This window comes from Hypanus sabinus, chromosome 17 (assembly GCF_030144855.1).
Source record: "Hypanus sabinus isolate sHypSab1 chromosome 17, sHypSab1.hap1, whole genome shotgun sequence".
Taxonomy (NCBI): domain Eukaryota; kingdom Metazoa; phylum Chordata; class Chondrichthyes; order Myliobatiformes; family Dasyatidae; genus Hypanus; species Hypanus sabinus.
In genome coordinates, this window is record NC_082722.1 from 2593559 (window position 1) to 2607781 (window position 14223).

At 50.6% G+C, this 14223-nt stretch overlaps 1 protein-coding gene across 1 annotated transcript in view; it reads left to right on the plus strand.

The window, feature by feature from the left end:
- The first annotated feature begins 222 nt into the window (after positions 1-222).
- slc38a8a (solute carrier family 38 member 8a) overlaps positions 223-14223 on the plus strand; it is a 104774-nt gene continuing 90773 nt past the window's right edge. The window contains exons 1-2 of the mRNA XM_059993406.1: positions 223-414; positions 8684-8882. Of these exons, the coding sequence (XP_059849389.1) occupies positions 223-414; positions 8684-8882 (391 nt within the window). The remainder of the gene's footprint in view (positions 415-8683; positions 8883-14223) is intronic.

Below are 14223 nucleotides of genomic sequence, written 5' to 3' on the forward strand. Positions count from 1 at the left end.
TCCCGTTGACATTATGGGACTTAACACAGATCACGCACCTCCTGTGACAAGCTCTGGATGGTGAGAACGAATGTGTGTAGGGGTTATTTGGCCAGGGACCCACCCATTCATAGAAAAAAGAGCTTTTTAACAGAGGAGGTCATCAAGAACTAGGCAGCCCAAAGTTTCATGACCATCCTGGAGAATGTCCAGGAATTCTGCAATATAGTGGTATCAGGACAAATGGGGGAGCTGGCCAGAGAGAGCATCAACCTGTTGAGCAAAGTGGACAGCCTGGACAGAAAGGATCTGCTCCTGTCCTCTCCTGGAGCAGTGTTCATCCTGTTAAAGTCAGCCTTGGGTGCTGGGCTCCTCAACTTCCCCTGGGCCTTCAGCAGAGCCGGGGGATTACACACTGCCCTTACTCTGGAAGTGGTAAGTCTCACCCCATATTCTGTTGGCATCCAACAAATTATTTTTTCTGTTTCTCTCAGAGGAAGTTCTCATTTGAGGATGTTATTGCTAGTTGCTGGAGAACTTTCTTTTGCAAAGCTTCCAGTGCGCCCATCCAGCTGTTGTTGAGAATTACAATGTGGATCGCACACTGGGCAAAACTTCCCTCTGTTCTCTCTCCAGATAGAGTAGCTGGGGGGCGGGGGGTCAATGAAAAATGGTACTGGAGCAGGGTGTCTTGTTGCAAGCTGTTCCCTGCAGATCCATTCATTACTCACTTTATAATTACTCTGCTCTTTTAAAGCTATATTCCCTGTCATAATCTCTATTCTGCATTGTTACTGCATTTCCTTATGCACTGCATAACGGTTCCATGTGTATGGATAGTAACATGCAAGACAATTTTTTCTCTGTATCACTGTGATTGACTGGTTGTCCATCATCTCTGGGTTTAAGATGGCAATAATGAAACTCAGCGAGTACTTATCAACAATAAACAAACTGAAGAAAACAACTAAATACATTATTAATGACACTTTTTCTGGTAAACATTCATTGCAAACAATAGCCTGGAACTTCCCTTTTGGAGTTGAGCTTTTGAACCACCTGTATGACCTGGCATCTCTGTCGTGTGAACTGAAGGCTTGAAGGTGTCGAGCTGTTACGACACTGCAGTCTGAATCGAGGCGGCGGGATTGGGCTGGAGGGTGGGGAATGAGTAATGTATGGTCGTTGCTAGTGCGGACTTGGAGGCAATTTGATGTGCTGAACCAAGGCGAGGCAGAACCTAGCCTGGACCCGAAAGTAAGGAACGAGGAAGGACCTGCGTTTTCATTGACTTAGGCACCAGGCAGAATTGACATGGGCCCTGGCCAAAGAGCATATCAAAGTGGCAGGGCCCGGGACCTGATATCTGGGTGATTTCGGCACTGGGCCAGATTGAAAAGGTCAGGGTGTCAGGGAATGAAGGTGAAGAATGAACCGGTTCAGTTCACTGCTCTTGACGTTTTACTCAGCTTTGCGACCTGCTCCTGAATCTGCTGCAGTGATTCCCGTGTGCCGACAGACTCACTTTCAGAAACTTCAGTTCTGAATTCTATCTGCTGGTTTTTCTCTCTGCACGTTGGGTGTTTGATGGCTGTCTTTAAGGATAGAACTCTCAAGGTTGTATAGAGTGTACATACTTCGATAATAAATGTACTTAGAAATGTACATTTTCTTCGGCAGTTTGAACAAGGCACGACTGCGCAAGCGCGTGAAGGTTGGTCTTTGAGACAGCGGGAGAGTTTAAAAAGCGAGCAGATTGAGAGGGGGAGGGTAATTTCTTCGGCAGTTTGAACGGAGCATGACTGCACAAGCACATAGAAGTTGGCCTGTGAGACAGCGGGAGAGTTTAAAAAGCGAGCAGATTAACAGAGCAGGCGACGGAGTAGGGGAGACAGAGTAGGAAGATTTTGGCTCGAGAGGCTTTGGCAAGCAGAGGCTGAGGACGAGCTTTCTCCCAGTGAGGTAAGGCTGGGTAAGTTCCTTCAATTAATTTAATTAACAGGAGTAGGTAATGGAGGCAGCCGTTTAGGCAGTCGGGTGCTCCGTTTGCAGTTTGTGGGAAGTCAGGGTGAGCACAATTGTCCCTGATGACTACACCTGTAAAAGGTGCGTCCAGCTGCAGCTCCTGACAAACTGAGTTAGGGAACTGGAGCTGGAGCTGGATGAACTTCAGATCATTCATGAGGCAGAGGCAGAAATAGACAGGAGTTTCAGGGAGATAGTCACCCCTAAAAGTCAGGAGGCAGGTAGCTGGGTGACTCAGGAGAGGAAAGGGGAATAGACAGGAAGAGCAGAGCACCCCTGTGGCCGTTCCCATCAACAATAAGTATACTGTTTTGGATACTGTTGGTGGGGATGACCTACCAGCGACAAGTTGCAGTGGTTGCGTCTCTGCCACCGAGACTGGACCCTCAGCTCAGAAGGGAAGGAGGGAAAAGAGGAGAGCAGTAGTGATAGGGGATTCGATAGCTAGGGGGACAGACAGGAGGTTCTGTGGAAGAGATCGAGAACCCTGAATGGTCTGTTGCCTCCCTGGTGCCAGAGTCTGTGATAACTCGGATCGAATTCTCAGTATTCTCAAGAGGGAGGGTGATCAGCCAGATGTTGTGGTCCATGTAGGGACCAATGATGTGGATAGGAAGAAGGAAGAGGTCCTGCAAAGAGAATTTAGGGAGTTAGGTGCAAAGTTGAAGGACAGGATCTCCAGGGTTACAATCTCAGGATTGCTACCCATGCCACATGCTAGTGAGGCTAGAAATAGGAAGATAATGCAGCTAAATATGTGGCTAATGAGATGGTGCAAGAGGGAGGGCTTCATGTTTCTGGACAATTGGGCCTTGTTGTAGGGAAGGTGGGACCTGTTCCGACGGGACGGGTTGCACCTGAACTGGAGGGGGACTAACATCCTTGCGGGAAGGTTTGCTAGTGCTGCTCTGGGGGGGGGGGGCGGGGGGTTGTTAAAAATTTGCATGAGGAGGGAAACCAGAGTGTTAGAGCAGATAGTGAGGTGGAGGAGGATAAAGGTCATGTGAGAGCTGCAAGTATAGTGCATGGAGTAAAGCCAGATCTAACATATAGAGAGGCTTTGAGGAAAGAGAAACAGAATAAAGGGTGTAAAGGTAGTAAGGTAGAAGGGCTAAAGTGTGTGTACTTCAATGCAAGAAGCATCAGGAACCAAGGTGATGAACTGAGAGCTTGGATACATACATGGAATTATGATGTAGTGGCCATTACAGAGACTGGGCAGGAATGGATTCTCAATATTCCTGGATTTCAGTTTTTTAAAAGGGATAGAGAGGGGGGAAAAGGGGAGGAGAGGTGAAATTACTGGTCAGGGATACTATTACAGCTACAGAAAGGGTGGGTAATGTAGCAGGATCCTCTTTTGAGTCAGTATGAACATAGAACATAGAATAGTACAGCACATTACAGGCCCTTCGGCCCACAATGTTGTGCTGACCCTCAAACTCTGCCTCCCATATAAGTTTGCAGATGACACAAAGGTTGGTGGTGTTGTAGATAGTGTAGAGGATTGTCGAAGATTGCAGAGAGACATTGATAGGATGCAGAAGTGGGCTGAGAAGTGGCAGATGGAGTTCAACCCGGAGAAGTGTGAGGTGGTACACTTTGGAAGGACAAACTCCAAGGCAGAGTACAAAGTAAATGGCAGGATGCCTGGAAGTGTGGAGGAGCAGAGGGATCTGGGGTACATGTCCACAGATCCCTGAAAGTTGCCTCACAGGTAGATAGGGTAGTTAAGAAAGCTTATGGGGTGTTAGCTTTCATAAGTCGAGGGATAGAGTTTAAGAGACGCGATGTAATGATGCAGCTCTATAAAACTCTGGTTAGGCCACTCTTGGAGTACTGTGTCCAGTTCTGGTCGCCTCACTATAGGAAGGATGTGGAAGCATTGGAAGGGGTACAGAGGAGATTTACTAGGATGCTGCCTTGTTTAGAGAGCATGGATTATGATCAGAGATTAAGGGAGCAAGGGCTTTACTCTTTGGAGAGAAGGAGGATGAGAGGAGACATGATAGAGGTGTACAAGATATTAAGAGGAATAGACAGAGTGGACAGCCAGTGCCTCTTCCCCAGGGCACCACTGCTCAGTACAAGAGGACATGGCTTTAAGGTAAGGGGAAGGAAGTTCAAGGGGGATATTCGAGGAAGGTTTTTCACTCAGAGCGTGGTTGGTGTGTGGAATGCACTGCCTGAGTCAGTGGTGGAGGCAGATACACTAGTGAAGTTTAAGAGACTACTAGACAGGAACATGGAGGAACTTAAGGTGGGGGGATATATGGGAGGCAGGGTTTAAGGGCCAGCACAACACTGTGGGCCGAAGGGCCTGTACTGTGCTGTACTATTCTATGAAATTTGAATTTTGAGCTCTTGGCCTCAGAAGTCCGGCTCCAGTGGTATATATAGTCACCACAACGGGGGTCTTCCTTGTGTGCAGTAATAATCGTGATTCCTCTGCCTCGTCACATCCTTCCCTTTGCACAAAGGGCTGCAGAACCACCTTCCTGGCCATGGAACCTCATCGCACAGTGCACCAGAGCTGACTCTGCATGCTCGGAGAGGCATGGCCCACCAATTGCCCTCACCTGGTTTAACCTGTCTGTTAGTATTTCAGTACATGTGACAATAATAAACTAAATCCAGTTTCTCTCAGAACAGGGATGGATGCGGAGTGAAGGCCTGTCAGCACTGTTCCAGCCAACACTCCCCGGCAGGATGGCTGTGATCAGCTAGGGGCTTGCTGCTGAAGGAGGGCTCGTAACAACAGTTAAGAAAAACATTGGCAAGCACTCATACCATCCACGGCTAAGAAGTTTGCAAAGCAAGTGCTGTAAATGTTAGTTATTTAGAGGGCTGGAGGACCTGTTTCTGGGCTGCATTTTTCTGAGTGAATGAGGAAGTGGAGGGATGAGATAGTAAATTTGCTGATAACACAAAGGTTGGGGGTGTTGTGGATAGTGTGGAGGGCTGTCAGAGGTTACAGCGGGACATTGATAGCATGCAAAACTGGGCTGAGAAGTGGCAGATGGAGTTCAACCCAGATAAGTGTGAAGTGTTTCAATTTGGTAGGTCAAATATGATGGCAGAATATAGTATAAATAGTAATCCACTTGGCAGTGTGGAGGATCTGAGGGATCCTGGGGTCTGAGTCCATAGGACACTCAAAGCAGCTACGCAGGTTGACACTGCGGTTAAGAAGGCGTATGGTTTATTGGCCTTTATTAATCATGGAATTGAATTTAGGAGCCGAGAGGTAATGCTGTAGCTATATAGGATCCTGGTCAGACCCCACTTGGAGTACTGTGCTCATTTCTGGTTGCCTCACTACAGGAAGGATGTGGAACTATAGAAAGGGTGCAGAGGAGATTTACAAGGATGTTGCCTGAATTGGGGAGCATGCCTTATGAGAATAGGTTGAGTGAACTAGTCCTTTCTCCTTGGACCGAAAGAGGATGACAGGTGACCTAATAGAGGTGTGTAAGATGATGGGAGGCATTGATCGTGTGGATAGTCAGAGGCTTCTTCCCAGGGCTGAGATGGTTGCCACAAGAGGACACAGGTTTAAGGTGCTGGGGAGTAGGTACAGAGGAGATGTCAGGGGTAAGTTTTTTACGCAGAGAGTGGTGAGCGCATGAAATGGGCTGCTGGCAACGGTGGTGGAGGCGGATATGATAGGGTCTTTTAAGAGACTTTTAGATAAGTTGATGGAGCTTAGAAAAATAGAGGGCTATGGGGAAGTCTAGTAATTTCTAAGGTAAGGACATGTTTGGCACAACTTTGTGGGCCGAAGGACCTGCATTGTGCTGTAGGTTTTCTATGATTAGATAATGTTCAGAAACCCTAACTGGTACAACATTGTGTGTACAGCACTAGCAGTATCCTGGCCACTGTTGTCTCATGAAGTTTGCCATGGTTTCCAGCAGGATTCTGGCCAGGTTGAACACTGGTCTTTCCTTAAAGGTAGTTTATTCACGTATCTACAAAGTTCTTGATTTGTATTAAATGTATTTATATTAAAATAGGAGCAGCCTCAATCTTGACCCTGTGGTCCCACTTCTCCCAAAGGCCTCTGGCATTCCCGAGGACACTGTTTGCTCCTGGTCCAGGGACAGTCAGGCGTGGACATAACACACAAAATTCTAGAGAAACTCAGCAGGTCAGGCAGCATGCACGTAAACGAATAAAGAGCTAACTTTTCAGGCTGAGACCCTTGACTCAAGACATCAACTGCTGACCTGCGGCCTTGCCTGCTGAGTTTGTGAAGCATTTTTATTTATGTCTATTTATATAGCACTACAGCATTGAGCCACTCCACCCCAGCTACCCTGACAAGCTGATTAAAACCTTTCCTAATCATGGAGGAATTCACAATAACCAATTCATCTAACCGTTACATCTTAGGACTGTAGGAGAAATGCGGAGGACCCAGAGAAAACTGACAGATTCCACGAGGAGGATGGACAGAGAATTCTGACAGAACGGCACCAGATTTGAATTCTGAACTCCGGAACATTCTGGCTGTAACACTGCGGTGCTAACTGCCACACAACTGTGTGTCTTACTCTGTATTTCCAGCGTCTGCAGAATCTCCTGTCCTTATCTTATTTGCAGAAGGGTGGCAGGCAGCCTTGCTGGCTGGAATCCCTGACCTAGCTAGACCTGTGAATGGCCCCCTTGGCCAGGCCCAGTAGTCTGACAAGTAGCTTCTCCTGCCCCTCCATACCAGGCACCCCACCATCAGAAGTGTAAATAGAATGGGAGGGGGAGCCTCTTCAAATACTCAAACACTCTGATGTAGGCGGTACGTGGACTTCTTCTGACATCCATTCTGCAAGTCCATGAACCACGAGCACAGCTGGAGGAGTTCGGGCATTGTGTGGCTGGGCAGTGGGGCATCAGATATGGCAGGTCGTGGCATGAGAGTGACCACACTCAGAACTCTCCCCCATGGCATACCTCGGCCCACGTGTGTGTGTGTGGTTGTGCGTGAGTGTGTGTGTGTGTGTGTGTGCGCGCGCGCATGTGTGATTGTGTGTGTGAGAGAGACTAAAGAAGATATGACTGAGAGGAATTTGAACAACGTGTGTCACAGATACAGGATTAACGTACAGAGCCACTGCTCCTGGTTCACAACACTGACCCGTCAGCAAGTGCAGGCTCCTGTCGTAGTGCGCCACTGCCCCCTGCTGTCCCGTGCTGCCCCTGCACTCTCCTCGGTGACCTCACTGAGTCCAGATGCCTGCCGGCAGTTTCCCAGACTCTTGAAAGTGGCCAAGACTGTAGTATCCTGGAATATCTCCAGGATACTTGATGTAGGACAATGGGAATACATTTTATTTTCCTGGGTGAACTATCTCCCAATCTCACCTATGTGGATCCACATCCTGTAACTCGTGTGCCACAGTTATGCTGATGCTGGCTTACTCCAGAAACATTAAACCTATCCCACCAGGGCCGTCACTGTAACACGATTCTGATATATTCTTCAAATTCCCTCATCAGCCCTAAAGACTATTGCCCCTAGCTTACAATTCCACCTCCTCATCCTTATCCCTTACCCCGACCTCTACTAACTGCCCCTGGTATCCTCCAAGGGTACCCCACCCCCTCTGTTTTACCTTGCCGTACCCCAAACCATCAAACCACATTTCCTAATCCCACCTCCTGAAAACTCTCAGTACACCTACCCAGTTCCTTGGCGTAATTCCCAAGAACCAGCAGAGGCGCAGCAGGTGAGTTGCCTCCTTCTGTGAAATATTGAGACATAACTCATTGCTCATCTGCTCTCTGCATCATTTACTTCAACTGTTGAAGCATGGCAGTGAACAACATGGCCAATGGTGATGTGCTGTAGACAGAAACAAAACCACTTCGTTTATTTCTTTCGAATGTGGTTCTACCACGAAGCTGCTTGCGATTAGATGGTGTGTTTTTGGGCCGATTGAGCAACTGGGCACTCGGCAGCCTCCGAGGGAGTTTGCTGAGTCTGGGAGCAGTGGTGACCTGGGGGCCTGAAGCCTGGACACAATGGTCGATTCCATTGCATCTCCCTGAACTGGATGAAGACGGGAGAGGAGTGTGGGCTGGTTTTTGGCGCTGTCTGCCTGTGTTTGGCTGGCCTTCCTCTCTCTCTGACTAGCTGCCGTTGGAGGCAAATGCAGGGGTTGTGTACCACGTCGCAGGGATTGACCAGTGAGGCTCCTGGCTGTGGAATCATTTTGGGGGATCATGTTGCATGTATTTCTGTACTCTAGTTGCTCAGTTTGATCAGGGCAATCGCTGTGAATTGAGACACCGCGGCAAAGACCGGCTCCGCGACCTGCTGTTGGTTAGCGGTGCAGAGTTGAACGGAACTAATGAAAGCTCTCGGACTCCTGGCTTGATGGTTGATATTGTTGGTGTTCACTCACTTTCTGCTGTTTGTGCTGTTTCCTATCTCCAGGGTTTGATGTTTTCTTTGAATGAGTTCCATGATGTATCTTTGTTTAATGGCTGCCTGTGGAAGGAGAAATCTCAGAACTGGATTCTGTATACATACTTTGAATCATCACCCACTATCCACCTAAAGCAACAATCCTTGCCACCCACTCTTGGTCTTACCGTCCCTGCACTGCTCCCACCCCCCGTTCAGCTCTTCCTGCTCCGCTGATCTGGCCGTATTAACCGTCATGGTTCTGTCCTGCAGGTGTCCCTTGTCTTTCTGATCAGTGGGATGGTGACCCTAGGCTACTGCTCTTCCATCAGCCAGTGCTCGACCTATCAGGGAGTGGTCAAGGCTATCTGTGGCCCCACCGTTGGGAGGCTCTGCGCAGTCTGCTTTCTCTTCAATGTCTTCATGATTTGCGTCGCGTTCCTCACTGTGGTGGAAGACCAGCTCAGTAAATGTAAGTGCAAGCTGGTAGTCTTGTCTTTCACTAACTGTGCCAATCAGTAATTGTGTTTGTCAGTTGCTGTATTAATCAGTCAGCATCCTGTCAGCAACACGAGCCGGGGTGGCTGGGGTCATGGATGATGCTGACTGCGGGAAGTGTGGACACAGTCCGTAGAGGGGAGGTTGGAATGACTCTTCTCCCTCTAACACATTCAGGCAGACCTCCAGGCTCAAGCATTTTCCTTCTCATTGTTATAAGTCAGCTGCAGAGTCCCCCAGTTTGATCAGATGAACTTGGAGCCACACACTCTCCCACGTTATGGCGCTGTTCCTTGCTCGCACTCTGTAACCATTAGCGCTCTGCGCGTGGGCTTCCTCCTGTTACTGAGGTGATTAAAAATAATCGATGTGGGTGCTGTGTTTTCCACTGCACCTTAGCCCATGTGATAAATTCATCAATGTACTCACCTCAGGCAGTCCCTGTAGATGACTCTGACAGTAACTTTCCAACAAACACCACCCTCCATCCATCCAATAATCCATTTGCCCCAAAATATCTGCACTCTTCGCAGGAGGGATTACGGCTCTCCTGCTGTCGTGTGTAAGCAAAGCGGCTCAGATTCCTCCCAGTGCCCCCTCTCATTCATTGCCCAACCCACTCCACCTGCCCATCGCCCACACACTCACCCCACCTCCTTCCTCTCCTCCCAGCCCTTTTTCACTTCCAGCTCTCACCTCCCAGCATCTGACATCATCCTCACATGGAGCCACCTCTCACCTGTCAGTTCTTTCTCCACCTCTTTACACTGGCTTTTACAATGGCCGTCTTCTCTTTATCTTCTAGTCCAAATGAAGGGCTTGGTCCAAAACATTGACTGTCCATTTCCTCCACTGATGCTGCCTGACCCACTGAGTTCTAGTATCTGTGCTCTTGTCTTTCGGAAGCGTTTTCTGAGTTCACCTTGTGCTCTCAGATCAGAGGATCCAGTTGCCACCAGCACCGCACTGTGCCACATGTCAGTGATAATAAACCCGATTCTGGCACCGGGCAGTTCCGGATGCAATATCATGACCAAGCCTCAGAGTGCCCATTACCCACCGTTCTTGACTTGCCTTTTACTGATACGTGACCCTCCACTGTCCTGGGATCATGAACGCTGTCCTCTCCAGAACATGAGAAAACAAATCCAACGCTCCACTCCACACTTCCAGTCTCCGTCAGAACAGTGTCGGAGGCCCTGTGCTCGCTGTTTAACTCTCGAACCATGGGTCCTACTGCAAGGTTGGTCATGCCGATACGTACATCCAGGACTGAATGGGTCATGCTAGGTGCCCCTTTGGGTGGAAAACGGGCGCCTGCTTGACCAGGGGCATACCCCACATCTGCTCCCATTGCTGAGTGGCAATGCTCAGTGCGCTGTGGATGTACCTTTGCTGTGAGAGTGAACAAGGTCACCAGACAGAGACTCAGCAAAATCACGCAGCAGGTGTCATTTTTCAGACACGCTTGGAAAAAGAGGCCTTCCTGACCCAATATTACATGACATTAGATTTAGAAACATAGAAAACAGGCCCTTCGGCCCACAAATCTGTGCCAAACATGTCCGTATCTCAGGACTACCTAGGCTTACCCATAGCTCTCTATTTTTCTAAGCTCCATGTAGCCATGCAGGAGTCCCTTAAAAGACCCTATCGTATCCTCCTCCAACACTGCCGCCGGCTGAAGATCAAAGGTGACAGCAGGACAATCGTGTAGTTACAACGTTCTGCAATGCTGCATTTGGATTACCTTGTGGTCGCTGATACGTGACACACTGAGTCGAGCAGGGTCTGGTTGAACTGTTTACTCGCTTAAGTGCCCGCTCCCAGCACCCCCGACTCTCTGCGGGGCGGAAGTGACGTCGGCTTCCGGGCCGACATCTGCCCTGCATTCAGAGCCCTCTCGGTTGCCGCTGACTGCAGACTCGCCTGCGACTGCTGCAGCTGGTTCGCTTTTTTAATTGTTTTTTTAATGCATTTTCTACAACACTACAGATAAGAAAAAACTCCAAACCAAAATAAAAAAATTAATACAGTGCGAAAATAAACATACAATAATAATATAATGCAAAAAAGATAATTGAGAAAGCACCCAAATTGAAGTCATGTTGGTTCGCTTGCCGCGTGGGCGAGCGGCCCCCGCAGAACCGGCACTAGGAGGTGCAGAGTCCACAGCCTGCACACTGTCAGTTCTTTTAGTGGCAGGCCTCGTCGTCATGGGGGTGGCATCGCAACCAGGCATTCAAGGTCTAGATGCGCCGGTTTGAGACGGTCAGTGGTAAAAGTCTCTTCACAAGTGCCGATGTCGGGAACGCAGGTCGTCCCATTATGATGCACCACCTTGTAGGGTCCTTCGTATGGTCGCTGCAGGGGTGGTCTGTGCGTGCCTAGGCGTACAAAAACATACTTGCTCTGTTGTAGGTCCTTGGGCACGAAAGAGGGTGTTGTTCCGTGATGGGACGTCGGGACTGGGGCAAGTGTTCCGAGCCGCTCCCGGAGTTTAGCTAGGACCGCCGAAGGTGTGTCCTCCTGGCCACGGGGTGCTGGCACAAACTATGAGTTGGGCACTGTAAACAAGTTTGGCCGATGATGCAGCCAGGTCCTCCTTGGGTGCCGTGCGGATGCCAAGCAGCACCCAGGGGACTTGGTCGATCCAGTCTGGCCCTCGGAGGTGTGCCATCAGGGCTGACCCCAAGTGCCTGTGGAAACGTTCCACCAGGCCGTTAAACTGCGGGTGGTAAGCAGTCGTTCGGTGAAGCTGGTTTCCGAGGAGTTGTGCCAGTGCAGACAAAAGAACTCCGCACCCCTGTCTGAAGTGACGTGGGCTGGAAGTCCGAACCGTGCTACCCACGTGGCGATCAGGGCTCTGGCACATGTCTCCGTGGCCGTGTCAGCGAGTGGGATAGCTTCCGGCCACCTCGTGAACCATGGTGAACAGGTATCTCGCTCCTCTCGAAACCGGCAGTGGGCCGACGATGTTCACGTGGACATGTCCGAACCTCCTATGTGTCGGTTGGAATGGTTGCAGTGGGCCCTTCACGTGCCTCTGGATTTCTGGAGGTTTGACAGTGTGTGCATGTCCTGGCCCAGTGCCCGACCTGCTTGCGCAGGCCGTGCCACACAAACCTGTCTGCGATCAGCCGGATGGTCGCCCGGATGGAAGGGTGGGCTAAACCGTGCAAGGCGTCAAAAACACGGCGCCTCCAAGCGGTCGGGACAATGGGCCGGGGTTGCCCAGTGGACACATCGCAAAGGAGCTCAGTATCTTTGGGCCCCATGGGTATGTCTTTGAGGCGGAGTCCTGAGACTGCGGTTCGGTACGCCGGCATCTCGCTGTCCAGTCGTTGTGCCTTAGCTAACGCTGCATAATCCACCCCCGGAGACAGAGAGTACAGTGATTGGATGGAGGTGCGTGACAGCACATTGGCTATCACACTGTTCTTCCCGGAGATGTGCTTGATCGTGGTGGTAAAGTCCGAGATGTACGACAGGCGGCATTACTGGCAGCCCGACCATGGGTCCGACACTTTGGTAAACGTGAAAGTGAGGGGCTTGTGGTCCATGAAGACCGTGAACTCCCTCCCTTCTAGGAAATACCTGAAGCGGCAGATGGCAAGGTACAGGGCCAGCAGCTCCCTGTCAAAAGCGCTGTACTTAAGTTCCGGGGGTCATAGGTGCCGACTGAAAAAGCGAGACTGGCCTTCGATGAGCTGCTCGAGCACACTGCCAACTGCCGTGTCGGAGGCATCCACAGTGAGGGCAGTGGGGATGTCGACCCGGGGGTGGATGAGGAGCGTGGCGTTTGCTAGTATGTTCTTGGCTTGTTCAAAAGCCGCCGTCGCCTCCTCTGTCCAGGTGACCTCTTTGACCTTGCCGGACATCAAGCCGAAAAGGGGCCGCATGATCCGGGCCGCTGAGGGCTGGAAACGGTGGTAAAAGTTAACCATCCCAACAAATTCCTGCAGGCTTTTAACAGTACTGGGACTGGCAAATTGGCGGATGGCTTCAACTTTTGCTGGCAGGGGTACAGCTCCTTGGCGGTTGATCTGGTGTCCCAAGAAATCGATGGCGAGTAGGCCGAACTGGCACTTGACAGGGTTGATTGCCTGACCATAGTCGCTTAGGAGGCGGCAGAGCAGGCGTAAATGTGCTAGATGTTCCTGGCTGGAGCGGCTGGCAATAAGTATGTCATCCAGGTAGATGAACAGAAAGTCCAAATCTCACCCTACTGCATCCATTAGGCGCTGGAACGTCTGCACTGCATTTTTGAGCCCGAACGGCGCCCTGAGGAACTTGAACAGGCCAAAGGGGATAATGAGGGCCGTCTTGGGTACATCGTCTGGGTGGACTGGGATCTGATGATGCCTCCGGACCAGGTCAATCTTCGAAAAGATGTGTGTCCCATGCAGGTTGGCCACAAAGTCCTAAATGTGTGGTACCGGATAGCGAGCAGACGTGGTGGCGTTGTTCGGCCTCCTATTGTTGCTGCACGGTCTCCACCCTCCCGCAGACTTAGGCACCATATGGAGTGGGGAGGCCCATGGGCTGTTGGAACGCCACACAATCCCCATCTCCTCCACCTTCTTGAATTCCTCTTTTGCGAGGCGGAGCTTGTTGGGCGGTAGCCTGCGGGCCCGGGCATGAAGGGGATGTCCCTGTGTGGGGATGTGGTGCATCACGCCGTGCTTGGGGTCTGTTGAGGAAAACTGCAGTGTGATGATAGATGGGAACTCCGATAACATTCTGGCGAACTGGTCGGAGTAAGTGACAGGATCCAGGTGTGGGGCCGGTAACCTGGCCTCACCGAGGGAGAAAGTCAGGAACGTCTTCACATCAACCAATCATCATCCCTTCAATTCCACGAGCAGGCAGTGCGCGCAGAGGAAGTCCGCACTCAGGAATGGCTGTGCTACTGCAGCCAGCGTAAATGTCCATGTAAAGCAGCTGGAACTGAACTGCAAGGGGATGGTTCTTGTGCCGTAGGTGTGGGTGGTGCTGCTGTTGGCTGCTGTAAGTTCCGGTCCTGTTCTTCTAGTTCATGGCTCGAGGGGAGGGGGGCGGGTAGGACACTGATTTCTGCCCCCGTGTCCACCAGGAATCTATGCCCGGAGTGCTTGTCCCAAACGTAGAGGAGACTATCACGATGACCAGCCGCTGTAGCCATCGGCAACGGCTGGTCCTGGCGTTTCCCTGGAACGTGCATGGCGGTCAGCAGCAGCAGGCCCCGGAACCCCATCTTTGATGATAAAAACACCAAGACTCAGAAGTGGTGCCGTCCCCTGGTGTGGGTGTTACGTGCGCCGCTGCTGGGGTGT